We start from the raw sequence: 22,240 nt of genomic DNA on the forward strand, positions 1-22,240 counted from the left end.
ATCACCACTCTTTTGCAACAATACTGCCCCACAGCTTCATCACTGGCATCTACTTTTCTGTAATCAGTACAGAACCCCATGCTGCCATCAGGCTTTGGCACGATAATGCAGAGCGAAGTCCAATCAGATGTAGATAGCCTAATTATACCATTCTTCAGCATGTATACAATTTCTTGTTCAGCTACTTTACTCTTTCTAAATTCATTCTGTCAGGGTGCTGCTTAACTGGGTCAGCCCTGACCTACAGTTACATCATGCACAGCAGCTGCACATTGTTTTGGTACATTGGGGAACAAATTCTCATACTTAAAAACTATTCCCTTCAATTGTTGTTGCTGCCCAGGCTCCAAATGTTTTACTTTATCGTTAATGATTCCCAAAACAACAGAATTCATCAGCCTAGTAGGAACCATATTCGGCTTGTTAAAATTATCTGGCACCACATTCCCAGTCTCCACGTCCCCATTTGTTTTCATAACAATAGCCACAGGTGCCGTCTCTGAACCATGATACGGCTTTAGCATATTGACGTGGACCACTTGAGTGGCCTTCCTACGATTGGGTGTTCCAATAACATAATTCAGCGAGTCAAATTTTTTAAATTATCTGGTATGGTCCACTAAACTTCGCTTGGAGGGGTTTGGTCAAAACTGGAAATAGGACCAGGACCTTATCTCCTACATGATAAATCTGTTCCTGCACTCATCGATCATACCAGAGGTTCACCCGCTTCTGAGAACTCTGCAAATTCTGCTTTGCAAGGTCATAAACCTTGTTAAGTCTATCTTTGAATTCCAAAACATAACTCAACAAGCTGACTTGTACCGTCTCATCAGACCACTGTTCCTTGAGCAAGGTCAAAGGTCCCATCACTTTGTGACCAAATATAATTTCAAATGGGCTAAAGCCCCCAGGATTCTTGGATCAAATTTCTTACAGCAAACAAAAGCAAATACACACCCTCATCCCAGTCTTTCCCATTCTCAATACAAGATTTCCTACTCAGAGGGTAGAATGAAATCTTTCTAATGCTCCTTGGGATTCTGGGTGATATGCAGATGATACAATTTGTTTAGCTCCCAAGGCACAAACTATCTGTTGGAATACCCCCGAGGTAAAATTACTGCCTTGGTCGGATTGAATCTCTTTGCGCAGACCAACCATAGTAAGAAACTTGATGAGAGCACAGTTTTAGCCTTAATATTTCTGAGAGGAATCACTTCAGGGAACCTAGACACAGTACACATAATGGTTAACAGATACTGATAGCCAGCTGCAGTCTTTGGCAATGGGCTAACACAATCCACTATGACTCTGGAAAAAGGTTTACCAAAAGCAGGTATCAGCCGAAGTGGGGCTACGGGGTTGGACTGATTAGGTTTCCCCACAACTTGGCAAGTGTGCCAGGCTCTGCAAAAGGTCACAACATCTTTCCTTACATTAGGCCAGTAGAATTCTTTCATAATCTGGTTCACTGTCCACTGTTCACTCCAAGATGTCCACCTAAAGGCATTTTATGAGTCATGTTTAGAATTTCAGCCCTATAAACTTTTGGGAGCACAACTTCTTGTTCAATGGCCCAATCCTCGCTTACAGGTACAGTAGGTGGTCTCCACTTCCTCATTAACACCCCGTCTTTAAGCTAATAGCCCACTGACTCCCTCTGAACCTCCTCCTTGGAGAGAGCTGTTTCTTTTAAAGCCGCAATCTCAGGATCTCGGTTCTGTTCCACTATAAGTTCTTTCCTCGACGAAGATAAACTTTCTCATCAGCCTTGCTATTCAAATCCTGTTGAAGCATGGTCGTTAAAAAAGTCTCTGATAAATCATTATGATCTGAACACCTATTTTGGCTATCATTGGCATCAAAATCCTGTCCAGAACTACCTACGTGAGCAGACCTTTTAGCCATGTTGTGGGTTACTGCGCATGCAGGTAAATATCAGTATCCATGTGTGAGCCATTGTCAACAGGCTGGCTTGTTAGCTGTACTGCTGGATAAACATCACCACCTGCAAGGTCATTGCCCAATAGCACATCCACATTCTTCATCGGTAATTCAGATTGTACCCCTATCTTGACAGGTCCTGATAACAATCCATAATTCAAAATCACCTTATGCAAAGGCACAGACACTGTCCCCTTTCCAATACCTTTAACAATATTTACATTGTCAGTTTTTGACTCTGCACCAAATTTCAAAACACTGTCCAATTAGGGACCCAAGAATGAAAATGATAAAAAATAAGCTAAGTGAAATTCAAGAAGGTTTTGAGGTGTTCTACAAAACTCTATATTCCAAAGTTCCAGGGGGAAGCATAACCCAAATTGACACCTTCTTGAATTCTCTAGAGTTACCCACTTTAAGTGAAGAACAAAGTAGAACGATGACTGCTGACATAACTGAAGTTGAATTAAAAGCTGCAATTAGTAGGCTTAAATTAAGCAAGTCACCAGGATCAGATGGGTATACGGCAGAGTGGTACAAAGAATTTAAAAATGAATTAATTCCTGTTTTACTCCCCACACTGAACTGGGCTCTAAAAAAGGCACAAATGCCACCCAGTTGGAAGGAAGCGATAATCTCAGCTATACCGAAAGAAGGCAAGGATAAAATGGAATGCGGGTCATTTAGACCAATATCCATTCTTAATGTAGATTATAGGTTATTTACCTCCATCATGGCCAAATGATTAGAGGAGTTTCTACCCATAATGATACGTAATGATCAGACAGGTTTTATACGACAACGCCAGACACAAGACAATATACGAAGGACACTTCACATTATGGATCATATACCAAAAAAAAAAATCGAAGCAATAGTGATAAGCATGGACGCTGAAAAAGCAGTTGATTCGGTTAATTGGAATTTTCTTTACAGAGTTTTACATAGATTTGGTTTCCAAGGCACAATTATTAAAACTATACAGACACTATCTGACAATCCTACTGCTAGGATTAAAATCAATGGATATTTATCAAATAGTCTTACCCTAGAAAGGGGCACAAGACGGGGTTGTGCATGGTCACCACTACTCTTCGCGTTATATCTGGAACCATTAGCTCAATATATCAGACAAAATGAAGATATCTGGGGAATTACTATTAAAGGGACAGAGCATAAATTGGCTTGTTATGGGGATGATATTTTGATCTATCTAGGGCAACCAACATACTCTTTACCTAAATTGATGCAATCCTTTGAACAATATGGTCAATTATCAGGATACAAGATCAACATAGATAAAACCCAATTACTTACATATTACTATTGCCCACCAAGAGAAATTGAAAGTTGATACACCTGGGCATGGCACACAAAGTCTTTCAAATATTTGGGCATCATTATGCCAAAAGATTTGGCAAAATTATCCAAATGTAATTATCAGCCTTTATATAAAAAAATTAAGGAAGGTGTGGAAAGATGGAACCCGATTCCTTTTTTCAGTCTCAGTTCAAGGATTGAGTCTATTAAAATGAATATACTGCCCAGACTGTTATATCTCTTTCAGACCCTACCAATAGAGATTAATCAAAATCAATTCAATGATGTTTGGCAGGGTAAAAGGCCTAGAGTTCATCTCAAAACTTTGCAGTTAGCAAAGGAAAAGGGAGGATGGGGCCTACCTTCTCTTAGAGATTATTATTTTGCAGCACAGTTGAGAGCTGTGATATGTTGGTGCAACCCATCATATAACGCTCAATGGAAAAACATTGAGGAGTGGGCACTTCCCATCCCCATACAAGCAATTTTGGCTGATAACAACCTGCAAAGGTACATAAATACTATTGATAACCCATGAGTGAAATTGACTCTTAAAATATGGAAAACTACTATAAAAGAATATAATCTAGAGGGAGATATTGCAATTCTAAAATGGTGTGCATATGACTCGGATTTTACGCCAAATAAATTGGATGCTAGATTGAAGGACTGGACAGCTAAAGGTATAACAGTTATTTGCAACATAATGAAAGAAGGAACACTGTTCAGTTTTGAAATGCTTAAAGAGAGACACTTATTAGAAAAACAAGATTTCTATCGGTATTTACAGATGCGACATGTTAATAAGATGCTTAAAAATGTAACCAAGGCAAGTACATGCTTGATAGAGCTCTTTAGAAAAGCATATAATTCAGATAATGGTAGTAGAATCATTTCAAGCATGCATAAGGGGTTGTCAAATCTTAAAACACATTCGACTTCATACATTAAAACAAAATGGGAGAAGGAAGGAGGGATAATTATATCTGAGGAAGAATGGACAACAATATGGAGATATCAATGGAAGTGTACCAGCTCACAGAAACGGAGGGAGTTTGAATGGAAAAACTTGATCAGAAATCCCATTATGATAGTAACCTTCCTGTTTGCTGGAGAAATTGTGGAAATCAAAATGCAAATCATTATCATATTTTTTGGGACTGTCCTGTTATCAAAAACTATTGGAGGGGGATACACAATGCCCTACAAGACATCTTTAAATATGAAATACCCTTAGAGAGTAAGACCATATATTTTGGATATATACCTCAAGAATGGTTGAAAAGAGATAAATATTTAATGAATATACTGTTGGTGGCTGGTAAAAAGACTCTTACTAGGAAATGGTTATTACAGGAGAGCCCAACTTTAAATACATGGATGGAAATTACAATGGACATTTACAAAATGGAGAAAATAACAGCATCTGTTAATCATAAGCTGGAACAATTTGATTCATACTGGGAAAAATGGTTTAACTACATAATGCCTCATAGGCCTGATTTTATTCTCACAAATCAATGAATCTGTTGTAAAAAAAAATCACTCCCTACTTGTACATAGTTCTTCCCTTTTGCTTGTTTTTTTCTTTCCACTCTTTTCTATGTGTATACCTCAGATAAATACTTTGTGGAGATTTGTGATATATATGCTTATATGATATTTATGTGCAATGTCTGAAATACATCTTATGGAAATGTTTGTTTGATGATGAACTTCAATAAAAAAATAAATTACAAAAAGAAGAGAAAGGGAAAGGATGGTAAGGTACAGGAACTGTGGTGTACAAAGACTTGTAAATCTAGACAAGAAGAAAGGTTTACAAAACTAGGTAATAATAGAGATCTAGAAGATTATAAGGCTAGCAGGAAGGAGCTGAAGAAAGAAATTAGGAGAGTCGGAAGGGGCCATGAGAAGACCTTGTCGGACAGGATTAAGGAAAACCCCAAGGCATTCTACAAGTATGTGAAGAACAAGAGGATAACACGTGAGAGAATAGGACCAATCAAGTGTGACAGTGGAAAAGTGTGCATGGAACCAGAGGAGATAGCAGAGGTACTTACTGAGTACTTTGATTCAGTATTTACTATGGAAAAGGATCTTGGCAATTGTAGGGATGACTTACAGCAGACTGAAAAGCTTGAGAATGTAGATATTAAGAAAGAAGATATACTGGAGCATTTGGAAAGCATTAAGTTGGGCAAGTCACTGGGACCGGATTAGATGTACCCCAGACTACTTTGGGAGGCGAGGGAGGAGATTGCTGTGTCGCTGGCGATGATCTTTACATCATCAATGGGGACAGAAAAGGTTCCGGAGGATTGGAGGGTTGCGGATGTTGTTTCTTTATTCAAGAAAGGGAGTAGAGATAGCCCAGGAAATTATAGACCAGTGAGTCTTACTTCAGTGGTTGGTAAGTTGATGGAGAAGATCCTGAGAGGCAGGATTTATGAACATTTGGGAGGCATAATATGATTAGCAATAGTCAGCATGGCTTTGTGAAAGGCAGGTCGTGCCTTACAAGCCTGATTGAGTTTTTTTTAGGATGTGACTAAACACATTGATGAAGGAAGAGCAGTAGATGTAGTGTATATGGATTTCAGCAAAGGCATTTGACAAGGTACCATATGCAAGGCTTATTGAGAAAGTAAGGAGGCATGGGATCCAAGGGGACATTGATTTGTGGATCCAGAACTGGCTTGTCCACAAAAGGAAAAGTGTGGTTGTAGACGGGTCACATTCTGCATGGAGTTCAGTCAACAGTGGTATGCCTCCGGGATCTGTTCTGGGACCCCTACTCGTGAATTTTATAAATAACTGGGATGAAGAAGTGGAGGGATGGGTTAGTAAATTTGCTGATGACACAAAGATTAGTGGTGTTTGGATAGTGTGGAGGGCTGTTAGAGGTTACAGTGGGGCATTGATAGGATGCAGAACTGGGCTAAGTGGAAGATGGAGTTCAACCCAGATAAGTGAGAGGTTGTTTATTTGGTAGGTCAAATAAGATGACAGAATATAATACTAATGGTAAGACCCTTGGCAGTGTGGAGGATCAGAGAGATCTTGGGGTCAGAGTCTATATGACGCCCAAAGCTGCTACACAGGTTGACTCTGTGATTAAGGCGGCATACAGTGCATTGCCCTTTTTCAATCATGGGATTAAGTTTAGGAGCCGAGAGGTAATGTTGCAGCTATATAGGGCCCTGGTCGGACTCCACTTGGAGTACTGTACTCAGTTTTGTTTGCCTCACTATAGGAAGGATGTGGAAGCCATAGAAAGGGTGCAGAGGAGATTTACAAGGATATTGCTTAGATTAGGGAGAATGCCTTAAGAAAATAGGTTGAGTGAACTCGGCCTTCTTTCCTTGGAGCGACAGAGAATGAGAGGTGACCTGATAGAGGTAAATAAGATGATGAGAGGCATTGATCATGTGGATAATCAGAGGCTTTTTCCCCAGGGTTAAAAAGGCTAGCACGAGATTTAAGGTGCTTGGAAGTAGGTACAGAGGAGATGTCAGGGTAAGTGTTTTTCTTTTAAAAGACACAGAGTGGTGAGTGCATGGAATAGGTTGCTGGCGACTGTGGTGGAGGTGGGTACAATAGGGTCTTTTAAGAGACTCCTGGACAGGTAAATGGAGCTCAGAAAAAGAGGGCTTTGGGTAACCCTAGGTAATTTCTACGGTAAGGATATGTTCGGCACAGCTTTGTGGGCCAAAGGGCCTGTATTGTGCTGTAGGTTTTCTATGTTTCTAGTCTTGCTTTGGTATTCCCTCTATCACATTTCCATTGCTCTTTCTTAGTTATTTGTTCCATTCCATCCTCTTCAGTCCGCTGAATCTCCAACAGCTATGAAGGAAATCCTTCTCAAGATTTACTTTACATTACATAATGGTGAGTTCCTCATGACTAATACCTAGCAGTGCTTTGTATTTAGCTTCCAACCTGGATGCTTGCAGACTTCGATGGTTAGTTATAAAGAAAATGCAATTTTTATCTCACACTACTTACTGACAAATTTTATTTTCAATAGATTCTTTAGTATAAATGTGTACATATGTATAATATTATCAAAGCAAGTTGTTCAATTGGTGCTACATAAATTGGTACAGCATTGATACAGAAAATACTCCACACAATTAAGCTATTATCTTTGTTCATTTGATGCAAGTACTGTTGCTACTTATGCATTTGCTGAAAATAATACAAAATCAGAAACCAGAAATACCAATGCCAGGAACAAGGTATTCCAAATGTAGGCATCCAAAATCAGCATTTTGTAGTCTTGTTCACCACAGTTAGAAGAAAAGCCCTATTACTACATCACCCAGTTTATCAATTGACCATCGGAGTTGTAAGGCTCAAGCAAATTGTCAATCAAATAACTGTTCAGAGAGCAGCACAATAGCTTTCCACAGAACAACAATGAATCCATCTGATTGATTTTCATCTAATCATACTCTCCATTGGTCAATTTTCATTGCATTTTACATTGAGGATCTGAAGCAGAGGGTTTGGGCCACCAGTCAACACGTTCATTTTCATCAGATTTAGGTTTTCGTTGAGGACTTTCAGCTAAAGACAAAAAAAATGGAAAATTAATTTAAAGTCATGCCTCAAGGTGTCATCCATCACTTTGGGCCTCTACCACCCAGAACATGCCGTCTTCTTATTACTACCAGAGAGGTAGTACGGGGCTTGAAGAAACACATTTATTTTTCCTAGGAACAGCCTCTTTCCCTCTGCCATCGGATTTCTGAACGTACAATTAACCCATGAACACTACCTCAATATTTTTGCTATCTGTTTGCACTTTAAAATTATATATTGTATATTGCAGCCTAGTATTTTTCTCCAAGTACTATTTCACTGTTTAAACATTCTGTTCCACTTTACCGAGGAACAAATTCTGTTTCAAAAATTAGTCCTTGCCCATTAGGTTTAGCGTTCATAATACTAATAAAGCCTATTTGCTGGTCCAATGCTTATCCTTCTCAGACTTTGAGTGTTCATTTCTTTTGAGTTGCTTCAGGTCCAAGAAAAATCAGAATCAGGTTATTATCACCTACACCTGTTGTGAACTTTGTTGATTTTTGTGGCAGTACAGTGTAAGGAATAAAAATTACTCTAAGGTATAAAAGTAAGTAGTGAACGAAGAATTATGTGGTAGTGTATAAGACTTCACTTTTCACCTACATAGGTTATTTTTGTGTTAAAGCTGCTCTAAAACATGTATCGCCTATTTAATTACTTTCCATCAAGCCATTTATGCCAAGTAATTGTCCCTGGGTTACCTTCTTCCTCATTTCATAGAATTAAAGCAAAGTAAGCCATTACTTCATTATGCTCTAGCTGACCCTTTTATGGGGCTATCCAATTCATCTCTCTTCCTACACCCTTCTCCATTTTAATCACCTAGATCCATTTTTCTTTGAAATTGCAGTATAAATCTTGCTCGCCAATTTCTGCAATTTAGTTTACACTGCTTCTCATCAGTTACAAAATCCATCATTGGATACACAGGATAAATAGAGCATTAACTGAACATGCAGTTCATTCAATTGACACTGGAGTTATTGCTTCACTTTAACCCTTATTCTGCATCTAAGGCATGCACCCTACTTATTCTCCTGTTCCCATGTGTTGTGCAGCATCCAACTTGTGCTATTGTCTAGATATTCTTTGGAAATTGGATGACCATGTCTGAAGCAAGGTTTGACCTGTTGAAACACTGGATTTTGAAATTTGAATATCACCTGGAGGCCTAATGATATATCTGTGGGGATTCCAGTTACATGGAGAGCATATTTTTAAAAAGATGGTCACCCTGCAACTCAGGAAATGGAGTTGGCAAAACAGAGGAGTAGGCAGGCAGGTCTTCTTTGCCAAGTTGGAAAATGGTGGGGATGAATATTCCTTTGGGGACTACAGCCAAAATTAATATCAAGCCACACACTGTGTCTAATGTGCACAAGAGGAGAGCAACGGAAGTGGTAAGAGACTCAAGGCACTTTTGTAGTTGTTTGCACAAATCCAGATGGTTTCTACCACTTGGCTGCAAGGGCCAATGACGTCACTAGATCCTTGCAGACATTCTAAAGTGAACAATAGCCAGTTAAAGGGGGAAATGAGGTATGATAAATTTGTTAGGTAGTAGATTAAAAAGCAGGACCAAAGATTGTAATCTCTGGAATACCTCTGATGTTGCATGTTCGTAAGTATAGGAAAATGAAGATGGGTCAGATGAATGAATACATGCTATTGAGATGTACAGAAGAGGGAATTTAGATTTCTGGATTACCTAGAACACTTCTGGGAAAGGTAGGAACTGTACAAGTTGCTCCAGAACTTAAAATGATAGAACATTCTTGGGAGTGTTGAAACTAATCATTATTTCAGATTTTGAGGTGTATTACATAATTACTAACCCTTGGAAATCAAATAAGCTTACAGGAATTCCAGGCTCCATATAAAAACAAGTCTCTTATTGCAAGAAATTTAGGGCTGATCTAATGTTCCTCAGTAGCTAAATTACATTTTAAGCTCATTGTTCTAAATTGGGGGAAGCAATTTTCATTCTATACATTGGTTCAGGATAGTGCAGCTCCATCCTAATTACTGTTCTGGAGAAGAAAATTAGTTAGTTTTCAAACGTTAACTATGGAGTTAATGTTTTCAAATGACTCCTCCACGCTATAAAGATCAATATTGTACACTAATTTTAGGAGGTATGGTAATCTCTTGATAATTTAGTGCATTCCAGCAAAGAGTCTATAGATAGCACACTGTTGTTATATTACCATGGGTGACAAAGTAATACAGCATCACCCTTAAACAGAGAATTTTATATAGTCGACAAAGGACATTTATTCTAAAATTCCTCCCGAGTACCCTGTTTATAGATACTGTGGACCAAATTTCTTCAACCTCCCCCTCCTCCATGCTTCAAATTGTTGTATTCTAGATACTATCCACAAACAGTACATTAAGAGTAACACACACAAAATGCTGGAGGAACTAAGCAGGTCAGGCAGCAGCTATGGAAATGAACAGTCAACGTTTCGGGCCAAGACTCTTCTTCAGGACTGAGGGGGAAGTTCATTACTGACCCATAGTCAAATCTGAAATTAGTTGACTATATCTCAGCAATTACCAAATTAGAACATCAGCAGATCCATTTCAACCATCTGAAAGGCAAAGGTACTAACCTTCTGAAAAACCTAGCTGGGAGTTATCAAAAATTTTGGAGCCAGGCAATAGCCACTTTGATTCTGTGCCAAATGATGATGCTTTAGGTGAATCAAGAATTAGCATTTTTTCTGAAGTGAGTGAATTTTCATCTTGTTTGGCACCAGTTTTGATTGCAGGAAGAAGAAATTCTGAAGTTTTAACTTTTTTTGGCACTGTTGATTGTTCCGTTAATGAGCAAAGAGTTACGTCCTCTTCTGGACATGGAGTCAAAGTAGGTGGATCATTTTCACGTTGATGTTCTGATGATATTCTGTCCTTCCCTTGAAGCTTTAATGCCCTGTCTTTCCATCTAGCATTTTCATATTTTAACTCTGACATGGTCCTAAAAAGGGAAAGAAAAAGTCTGAACCATTTGCAGATAATTTTTCTTGAAGATCACAAGTTCACAATACTACACAGAAATTTTAACTTGAATATTTAAACTATAATATAGGAAACCAAAGCGTGCAGTTTAGCAGAAGAGCACTAAATCTCATGATATTTTGTATCATGATAGTTCATAAAGAATCATAATTCAGAACTTCCAGAGGGCAATGAGAAACGCATGTTTAAGTCAAATGAGATTGATGGTTAGAAGTCTTAAGATCCTGAATTTTTATATTTTATATCAAATTAGCACTTTTAATACAAAGACATTTTGATTTATAGATTTTCCAGTTGGGCACAAATCAGAATATTAAGCACTCTGCACTTTCCTAACCACTCAAGGTGATGATGGTGAATCGTACTCCAGGATTGCTGATGTAATTCTGGTAAAGTACTCCCAGAGTGATAGTAGATAGGCTGTTTCAAGATTTTGACCTATTAATGATGGGAATACTGACTTTTGAGCTATGATGGTGTGCAGCTTGCAAGAGAACTTACAGATAGTAGAATAGAGAGATAAAGACAAATTGTTGTCTTTGTCATGCAATTTAATCAGAATTTAGTGCAGAAGGTGTTTTTTGAGCATCCTGGGCAAGCATTTGCAGTGTATTTTATTGATACTAAACTAAGGTAGTGGAAACAAATGCTTAGGATCGTGAAGAAAGCGCCAAAAGTGCAGGTTGTTGTATGTTGGATGGTGTCAAATTTCTTGAATGTTATTAGATAGGCACTTACTTAGACAAGTAGACAGTATTTCAACCATTTGTACCTTCTAAATGGTGGAAACAAACTGGGTATTGAGATGTTGTTAAACTTTAGTTCAAGGCTCATATATGGATATTCTACCTAATGATCAACGCATATAACTACAAGGCTAGTGTTTATTTTAGAATCAACAGAATAAAAGGTAATTTAAATAAATGCAAGAATTTACCTTGCAAGGCGTGCATTTTCCTTTTTGACGCAATTTAGATCTTGAATAAGTTTAGCTTTTTCAGACTTTAATACAAGTACCAGTGCATTCTGAACTATTCCACTTCCACCACCACATGTTAGAGATTCATCAGTAGAACGTTTCTCATTATTACTTTCAAACATAACTGGAGGAAATATTAAAAATGAAAAATTATTGACAAAGGTTAAATATTTCAAACAATGCTACTGCAAATTAGTTACAATGTTTTGCCTAGGGAAGGGGAGTAGATTTGACCAAATTGCGAGCAATTAACATGAATATATATGAACAAAACAGTTATATAGTCAATTCAACAATAACTATTTGAAAGATGTCACAACTTTGCAGACATATACAAAGAGTGCAAATTCTCATATCCCTGGTGAGACTGAGACAGATAGAAAATGAGCTTGCCCTCTTGTACTTCCAAAAATCAATGCACATTCCTGTTCAATTCTTAATTATCTGTAATACCCATGCTTTGTCTTCAAAGTAAAAACATTTACCTAAAATGACTTAAATACCCAGGCCCTAATAAATAAACAGATGAATAAATTATGGAAGATTTTGTGTAGCAACCATCCTTGACAATATCGACAATGACATGAATGACATTACTTTTTCAAATTTTTTTGGATTTTCAAAAGGTTTTTAAGGATATGAAACAGATGACTCAGTTTTAAAACTAGTCTCCACTGATAGATTAATAGGCTTCTAAGGAAAAATTTTAGAGAAATTCTCTTTTCTATGAACGATATTAAGTCAGGTTCAATAGTAACTACTTTTTCTTCCCAGTTTTCTATTCAAATCCTAATATTTTGAAAATCTTTAGTGGGTTTCCCTTTTAACCTTGCTGGTCTGAAAATCTGTTTTCCAATCTACCTTCTAGATATAAACTTTGCAGATTTCAGTAAGCTTCTTTTACATCCTTTCAGGAGAGAGAAAAAGTAGCATTCTGATGGAAGGTCACTGATCCCAAACATCAACTCATCAATCCCATTCCCCCATTTACCTTCTTGTAACACATACTCTCACCTGTCCATCAACTCATCTGATTTTTCTCCACCCATCTATGGTATAGTAACCAATTAACCTACCAACTAGCTCATGGGAATATAGAAGGAAACCAAAGCAGCCACAAGGATAACGTGCAAGTGCCATACAGACCATACTATGGAGTAGGACAGAATCGGACAGCTGCAGTTTCAGTGCAACACCACTGTCTGTGCCACTGTGCTGTCATTGCTATCTGACCAGCTTTGTATTTCTGGTGTTTTGCAACTCCCCTATCCACAATAAGGAATTTCAAATGAATTAACGGCACAAATTTTACTACCTATATTCTACAATCTGATGTTTTTAAAAGTGCTACATTATGCTGCCTAGATTTGAAAGATTCTGTGTACGTCAAACCTACATGCAGTTGATTCTCATTTCAGTACATAAAATTAAAATCAAAAGATGCATAAGTGTTAGCAATTTTGCCCAGTTTGTAGGTAATTAAGAAACTGACTTGTGGTATCCTGTTCTTGTTGATATCGTCGCAGCTTTTCCTTGGTTTGTCGGCACAGCTCTTTGTTATGCTCCAGGCTGGCTGCTAGAGAACTAATCCTACAACAGACAATTTGTTTCATTTTCAAGGTAATTAAGTGAAAATATCTGATAAATTTAGTTCAAAAGTTCAAAATTTTAAAAGATATCCTTACTGCTTTTCATAATTGTTGCTTTCTTTAACCCTCTCCATCTCCAATATAAACAAGCGATTTTTCAGCTCTTTCATTTCTTCATAAGGTTGAGCTCCTACATCCAGCTTAGCCTGCACATCAGACAAATAATGAAAAAAAAATGCTGATTAATTCCTTGCAGTATAATGTAGACATTGAACTTGCATATGTAATTTTCATAGCACTTTGATAAATACTATGGCTTTCAAACAATATCAGGATGATTGTCTTCTATTTCAATGGCTTGGGTGCTGTTACCATTATTCTCAAATTTGAAACAATCTAAACAGTTTTAAATTTTCAACAATTATGAACAGAATGAGATAGCTGAAGGCACAAAGAGACTACAGATCTGGTAATCTAGAGGAAAAACACTAATTAAACTGGCAGAGACACTCAGCGGATTAGCTCACATTGCTAGACCTTGGTTATCCCTTTTCATCCAGCAAATTTCTTCTAGAATCAGAATTTTTAAACAGAGATAAGATCAAATGCAGGGATTTTAAAAAGTGATCAGTTCTTGAGGACTTTGAGTAGTTTCACATTATCTTCTCAAATCTAGTTGCATGACTTTGTAAGGTCAGGAGGCCAACATTGTGATACATAATTATCTCAAAAAATGTTACTCTGTTGGGGTAAAATTGCACTTTTCTCCTGTGTCATGAAAGGGAGATTGTACAAGAAAATACACCGTACCACCAAATGGGGACAGATTATGGAATCTCCCAGTTTAAAAAAAAATTTAATCAAGTTTATTTTGAAAAGGATTCTCTCATTAAGAGAAAATATCATGGGCACTTACTAAGTTACAGTATATTGATGCACAAAAGGTGTTCATAATATAAATAGTTGTATTTTCTAACTTCCGCAAAACCTGCATAAAGATCAACTATTCTAGACTTGAAAATAACTGCTATTGAATGTATATATTTGAGATATCCAAATTGATTAGAAATCATCTACTTGTATACTACATATCTTTTGTCTTTCTCAATGGCTTTGCTTGAGCCATTGTCTTTAAGTGGTAGATGAAAATTTTAAGTGTGTTGAAATTGGAGAAAGAAGCAATAATTATATTGTGCAGTTGACCGTGAAATGTGAACAGAAGGGGAAAAAGGCATAAATAGCCGTAATCAGCTGAAAGGTTATCTTATGACATTCATTATTCTCAATAACAGACTATTTTAAAGTCTCAGGGAAAAGATTTCATATTTAACTCCTTCATAGTTAACCTCTAAACACAGCTGACTTCCTACCTATTCCATAAACTACAGGAATGGTCCAGGTTAATAAAAATGAAAACCATTAAACTACATCAAGTTCTGATGATCCTGCTTATAATAGATGGCACTGAATATTTCAATTGCATTGCACTTTATAACTTCAGGCTGGGACAACGAAGCCACTTTGTTTTTTGTGCATTATATGGAGGCAATCCACTTTAGCATTGCAATAATACTGACATCTACCTGAAAAAATAGAAAACTGCAAGTATTTCATGAGTAAAAAAAGAATCACTTATTATCCTGTTGGTTTATGCCAAACATCATGAAGTAGCTCAGATGTGAGATGTGTAATTTTCTGAGCTGATAAGCAAATTCATTCAATGGATTATATATAAACAAGAGAAAATCTGCAGATGCAGAGGGAAAGAGGGGGGGGGGGAATTCCTATTAACGGCACCTTGATTTTAGCGAATCCTGTGTAAAAACTGCTGATTAACAATCATAATTCACCAAGAAACAACAGATTGCACACCAGCATAGAATTATAAGTATATTTACTAATTTCAGCTTTACCAGTTAATTGAAAAAAAGAGAAATGAAATAAAAGTGCCCATTACAGTTTGTGTTGTTTCGTATAGCAGGTGTTTTTCTCTTCACACTTCTAATCGTTTTTGTTAAGCCACTCCTCCAGCTCTTGACCTCGGCTTTGCACTTTGAAAAGTTGGCTTGATTCATGATGAAGTGTGGCCCAGGAGGGGCAGATGCGAGTCTGTCCATTCAGGAGCTGGGGTTAGATCAGTCTCGTTCACAGCTGTTCCAACATGGATGGCCTCAAGCTGGCATCGCCTGATGAGTCCTTGAAGCACGCAAGCCTCTACATGACGTCAATATGTTGATCCAGGTCGTGGAGGCTCATTATAGTTAAATGTGCATAAGTATTAGAGCTTACTCAGGTAGTGAACGGGTATACCACTTTACTCACAGCACTGAATTCTCATCACCAATTGCAGGTAGAACTTCCCTTCTTGGACTCCATCTCGCAAAGCATCCTTTGTATCAGGGTCTCCCCTTCAGATTTGCTCCTCCAGGAGTCTTCTACGATCCTCTCCTCACAGCATCTCCCACCAAAAGACCCCAAACCAGACTGCTGTTTATCAAAATCTCTCTAGAACCTTCACTCCTTCTCACCATCCTGATTGGCTAACACAATATTCCAAAGTTGGACAACATGGCTCTTATCTTTAGCCGAAGACAAAGCCTTCTCATTAGGACACACAGCTTTCACAGAAATCTGCAAAAATAAAATACTTCACGGCTTAACGATAGACATTTTAACCAGGGTATTAAGATGTCTATCTGCCCCCTCTGCCCCCACCAAAAATAGTCATGTCCTCACAAAATGACTGTTATTATGACCATTCTTTTTTTCTGTGCCATACTCTGCCAGAGACTCAACAACCACTTTTTTTTCCCCCAAGTGGTTGTCTTGGAGGAAAGATTCTGTGAGTGGTCCCCCATGTCCTTCTCACAGCAGAGTTGGTTTTTTTTTTACAAGGCCGAGTTGCAAGCTCGAATACTCAACCTAGCACGGATGGAAAGCGTGTTCGGGAGCGACTCTACTGGATTCGAACTCGGGAACCTTCGCTCCGGAGTCTGGCGCTGATGTCACTGCACCACCAGCTGGCCTAATGACCATTAGACCATTATTAATAACACAGTATTCAAATGAATTTTGTGATTTCAGACCCCCGATTCATTTGTAAATGGCAGTAATGTATCTCACTATTGGGATGGATGCAACAGTTTCCCTAGCCTGTCTAAGGGGTTTCTCAAATCTGAGACCTTCTTATCTCATTGTCAGCTTCAGGCACTTCTTTTAACTGTTCTGCTTCATCCCCAAATTACACAGTACTCACTGGCTGGTCCCTCTTCAGGTCTTTCCATTGAAATCACACAGTTGTCAGTTGGATGCCTTTCTGTTCTCCTGTGCAGAGTTTTTCTTCCAGACATAGGTTCCATGTCAGGCTCTGGGTCAACACGTACTTCCTGCCCTAGGGGTAGAAGGAGTTTCCAACAGAGAATTTTGACAGGACCATTCCCACATTTAGCATCTGGCTCTCCACTACATAAGGCGTAGTTACCCAGAGGTCAGCCAACTTGTGCTTTCCTGATTGCTTATTAAAACTGTCTCCAGGTGTCAAATGAGAGAACCTAATCTTTTGATCACATCTCCTCTTGTTTCTTTGGTTTTGCTTGGTCGTAGAAACTGCTGCTAGCGCATAAGCTTTTTGCAGTTCTTTCCTCATGTTACACATACTTGAGATGTGTCTTTGGCGGCAAGTCTTCACTGCTGGCTCCAAAACAGTGATCTACAGGTAATCTCGTTCATGCCCGAACAAATAGTATAACGAATATCCAGTGGCTTCATTCTGTGTACAGTTGTAACAGTATACCAAATGCCCAATATACTGACACCACTTGTTTTTTTTGTTGGCATCCAGGGTTCCAAACATGTCTAGCAATGTCCATTGAACCTTCCGGGCTGAGGATCACTCTGAAGGTGAAATGGCGTGGTCCATAACTTCTTGACTCCAAGAACGTAACTCACGAAATGAGCTGACTCTCAAAATCCCTTTTGCTGGTCACTGTGTCCGCTTGGGAGGTCATAATGAACAAAATACTTCTCCCATAACACCTTGGCAACTATGGATGCTCTCCAGTCTTTAGTGGGGAAGGTTTGAACAATTCTAGTGTAGTGATCTGTGATGACCAGGACATTCGCAGCATTGCTGTAATCAAGGTCTACGGAGAGGAAATCCATACATACTAAATCAAGTTGTTCCATACACCATCGCTGTGGGTGACGAATAGGGACTGCTCGACTCAGTAATAATTCCAGCTTCCTTCAGTTTCAGCAGATGCTGAACAGCTTCCACCTCTGCTGGTGCTAACTGTCGAGACCATTTTCTGTTACTTTGATGATGTAACGGAAGGAGGTCCATTACTTGGTGAGTACTCTTGGAGCAACCCATATTGAATTCATCAGTAGAAAAGACATATTTGAGCTTCAACATCATCTCTGTTAGTCTCCTTTTCCATCCCTTTGGTATCATTGAGTCACTAAAGTTGAATGACTTAGCTGTTAAATTTCCCAATCAAGAATTCTCACCAAAAAGCAATAGACATTATGGTCACTGGGAAAAGATGTGCCATCGACATCCTATGCCTGAGAGTGACTTCTCTCTCCAAGGTGTTCCTGACAATCACTGTCATTATGTTTGTGTGGACAGCTGAAGGTTTCTACAGTTCGGGTCTCACCAGCACTCCAGCAGGTAAGTGTGACTCTACTTCATGATCTTCCGGAGCATTCACCAGAAGGGCCTCAGCATTGGGCAATCTGGGGAATTTGGGGTTTCCCATCACGCTAGCTACTTCCCCAGGATGTAACACAATGGGTTTGGACTAGATGTACCACATAGTTCCTTCATTTATGCTTCATCATCCTGCTTAGGAGGAACTTGCACTTTCTCTGAAGCACTCTGAGCACCTGGGTGAATGGACTTCTCCTCAGAAAGTTTGAAGTTAATAACTCATCTCCTTCTACCTTAGGCCACGAACTTATCAATCACACTTACTGTGGACTCTTTCTGGAGGTCCAAGGTCTGTATGCTCCACAACCGCTGGACTAAGTGTGTAAATGTAGGAGGGGACTATGTTGAAAAAATAAATGTGCTAGGTATTCTAAAATTGACTCCTACCTTAGGCAACAAACTTATCAATCACCCCTCGTATTGTCCAGCTTATCCAAGCCCCAGGTGGAGAGCCGATGAGATTGCATTTGCCATAGATCTATTGTGGCAATAGGCAAATTGCAGTGGGTCCAGGTCCTTGCTGAGGCAGGAGTAGATTGACCAACCTCTCAAAGGACTTCCTCACCATAGATGTGGGAGCTACTGAATAATAGTTGTTAAGGCTGCTCACTCTACTCTTCTTGGACACTGATATTATTGATGTCCTTTTGAAGCAGCTGAGAACTTCCAGCTCAAGCAACAAAACGTTGACAATGTCTTTGAACACCACCGCCAGTTCGTAGGCACGAGTTTGCAAAGCCTTACCAAGTATTCCATGTTCGCCCTCCTGAAAGGCAGCCCCAATGTTGGCCTCCGAGATCACAAAGTGAGCATAAAAGGCATTGAGCTCACCTGGGAGTGAAGCACCACTGCCATTCATAATGTTGGGTTTCACTTTGCAGGAAGTGATGGGCTGCAAACTCTGTCAGAACTGATGTCCATCTGATGTTACCTTCAACCTCACTTGGAATTATTTGTTAGCTCTTGAAATAGCCCTCTGGAAGTCTTGGTTTTTCTTTTGCAGAACTGGGTCACCAGGCTTGAATGGCAGATATCTAGCGTTTAGCAGACTACAAGCCTCCTTGCTTATCTACAGCTTTTGATTTGGGTATGTACAGTAAGCTCTCGTAGGCACACACTCATCCACACAGCAATCAGCAACAGCTGTGGCACACTCAGACTCAAAGATGAATTACATTTCATCGGAATATACTCAATCATTCTCATGCAACCTCTCTGCATTCTCTTCAAAGCCCACAGTGACACTTACGGTGCTCAGAGAAATTATTCACCCCCCCCCCCTCCCCCCCCCGGAAGTTTTCATGTTTTATTGTTTTACAACATTGATTGACAGTGGACTTCATTTGGCTCTTTTGATAGTGATCAACAGAAAAAAAAACTCTTTCGTGTCAAAGTGAAAACAGATCTCTACAAAGAGATTTAAATTAACTATAAATATAAAACAAAAAATAATTAATTGCAAAAGTATTCACTCCCTTCAGGTCAGTATTTAGTAGATGCACTTTTGGCAGCAATTACAGCCTTGAGTCAGTATGGATAGGTCTCTATCAGCTTTGCACATCAACACACCGCAATTTTCCCCCATTCTTCTTTACAAAACTGCTAGATTGCATGGTGATCATGAGTGAACAGCCCTTTTAAAGTCCAATGACAAATTCTCAATTGGATTTACAATTAGATGACGGTGCAAGGAAGGACAAGCCAATTCTTGTGTACAAATGCAGACAGAGCAAAGAGTTAAATTGTACTACAGAGGCAAAATTCAAAAGGGCCAAGAATGCAAGACTGAAGGTGCTGTATTTATGCATGTAGCGTTCAGAATAACGTGGACAAACTCATGATGCAATTAGAGATTGGTCGGTACAAAGTTGTGGGCATCACCGAGTTGTGACTGAAAGAAAGTCACAGTTAGGAGCTTAACATCAAGGATATACTTTGTAGTGAAAGTACAGGCAGGAAGGCATAGGTGGTGGTGTGGCTGTGTTGATGAGATGGAATTACATCTTTAGAAAGAGGTGACAAAGGGTCAGAGAATGTCAAATTTTTGTGGGTGGAGTTAAGAAACCATTATGGGAATCATATACAGGCCTCCAAATATTAGCCAAGATGTGGGTTGAGATTGCAAAGGGAGCTGGAAAAGGCATGTAATAAAGGCAATAACAGAACCGTAATGGGGGACTTCAATACGCAAGGGAAAACTGGAAAATCAGGTTGGTGTCGGACCGCAAGAGGGAATTTGTTGAATGCCTATGAGATGGTTTTTTTAGAGCAGCCTATGCTTGAGCCTATTCAGAAAAAGGCCATCTTAGATTGGGTGTTGTGTAAAACCCAGATCTTATTAGGGAACTTAACGTAAAGCAATCCTTGGGAGGCAATGATCATAATATGATTGAAATCATACCGCAGTTGGGGACTGAGAAACACAAGCCACATGTATCAGTATCGCAATGGAATAAACGAAATTACAAATGCATGAGAGAGGAGCTGAGGAACTGAAAAGAGTTATGATTTTTTTTAGAATCACTTGATTCTAGCATCGTCCCAGAGGACTGGAAGATTGAAAATGTCACTCCATTCTTTAAGAAGGGAGGAAGGCAAAAGAAAGGAAATTATAGGCCAGTTAGCCTAACCTCAGTGGTTGGGAAAGTGTTGGGGTCTATCATTAAAGATGAGGTTTTGGGGTACTTAGAGACTAATGATAAAATAAGTCAAAGTCAGCATGGTTTCTGTAAAGGGAATTCTTGCCTGAAAAATCTGTTAGAGTTCTTCGAGGAAGTAAACAAGCAGGGTGGACAAAGCAGTGGATGTCATTTATTTGGATTTGCAGAAGGCATTTGATAAGGTGCCACAAATGAGACTGTTCAACAAGATAAAATCCTATGGCGTTACAGGAAAGACACTGGCATGGATAGAGGAATGGCTGACAGGCAGGAGGCTGCGAGTGGGAATAAAAGGGGCCTTTTCTGGTTGGCTGCCAGTGACTAGTGGTGTTCCTTAGGGGTCAGTATTGGTGCCGCTACTTTTCACATTGTATGTCAAGGATTTGGGTAACGGAATTGATGACTTTGTGGCAAAGTTTGCAAATGATACAAAGATAAGTGGAGCGGTAGGTAGTGCTGAGGAAACAATGCAATTGCAACAGGACATGGACAAATTGAAAGAATGGGCAAAAGAGTGGCAGATGGAATACAGTGTTGGGAAAAATATGATAATGTATTTTGGTAAAAGGAACAATAATGCAGATTATTAACTAAATGGAGAGGGGATTCAAACATCAGAGGTGCAGAGGGACTTAGGAGTCCTTGTGCAACTCCCAGAAGGTTAATTTATAAGACACTAGTCAGACCGCACTTGGGCAACAGTTTTGGGCCCCATATCTCAGAAAGGATGCATTGTCATTGGAGACAGTCCAGAGGACATTCACGAGGATGATTCTGGGAATGAAGGGTGTTAACATATGAGGAGCGTTTGACAGCTTTGGGCCTGTACTCACTGGAATTTAGAAGAATGCGCGGGGAATCATTGAATCCTATCGAAAGTGGAAAGAACTAGATAGGGTGGATGGGGAGAGGATGTTTCCTAGGGTGGGGGTATCCAGAACTAGAGGGCACAGCCTCAAAATTGAAGGGCAACTTTTTAGAATAGAGATATGGAGGAATTTTTTTAGCCAGAGAGTAGTGCATCTGTGGAATGCTTTGCCACAAACAGCTGTGGAGGCCAAGTCAGTGGGTATATTTAAGGCGGAAGTTGGTCATTTCTTGATCAGTCAAGACATCAAAAGATATGGCGAGACAGCAGGTTTATGAGGTTGAGTGGGGTCCGGGATCAGCCATGATGGAATTGCGGAGTAGGCTCGATGGGCTAAACAGCCTAATTCTGTTCCTATGTCTTATGGCCTTGTCAGTGTGGTACTGCCCCAGGAACATGGGGGTCTAAAAGACCTACAGTGTACTATTCCACACTATAGCCCTCAGTAGTTAGAGGAATGCCAGGATTTTTGAGGATAGTGGCACCTACAGCAGTGATGGTTGAAAAGACTGCACCATTTGTACTAGACCACACTTGTACTATGCCGACACCTAA

General features: G+C 39.2%; 1 protein-coding gene across 6 annotated transcripts in view; it reads right to left on the minus strand.

Annotated features, from left to right (window-relative positions):
• Positions 1–7,267: 7,267 nt before the first annotated feature.
• cenpe (centromere protein E) overlaps positions 7,268–22,240 on the minus strand; it is a 169,106-nt gene continuing 154,133 nt past the window's right edge. For all 6 annotated transcript variants that reach the window (XM_073024450.1, XM_073024413.1, XM_073024458.1 and 3 more), the window contains 5 exons: positions 13,543–13,652; positions 13,350–13,447; positions 11,816–11,981; positions 10,473–10,837; positions 7,268–7,839 (listed from right to left, as the gene is read on the minus strand). In XM_073024450.1, coding sequence (XP_072880551.1) covers positions 7,742–7,839; positions 10,473–10,837; positions 11,816–11,981; positions 13,350–13,447; positions 13,543–13,652 — 837 coding nt within the window. In that variant the 3' untranslated portion in view covers positions 7,268–7,741. The remainder of the gene's footprint in view (positions 7,840–10,472; positions 10,838–11,815; positions 11,982–13,349; positions 13,448–13,542; positions 13,653–22,240) is intronic.

This window comes from Hemitrygon akajei, chromosome 2 (assembly GCF_048418815.1).
Source record: "Hemitrygon akajei chromosome 2, sHemAka1.3, whole genome shotgun sequence".
Classification (NCBI taxonomy): Eukaryota; Metazoa; Chordata; class Chondrichthyes; order Myliobatiformes; family Dasyatidae; genus Hemitrygon; species Hemitrygon akajei.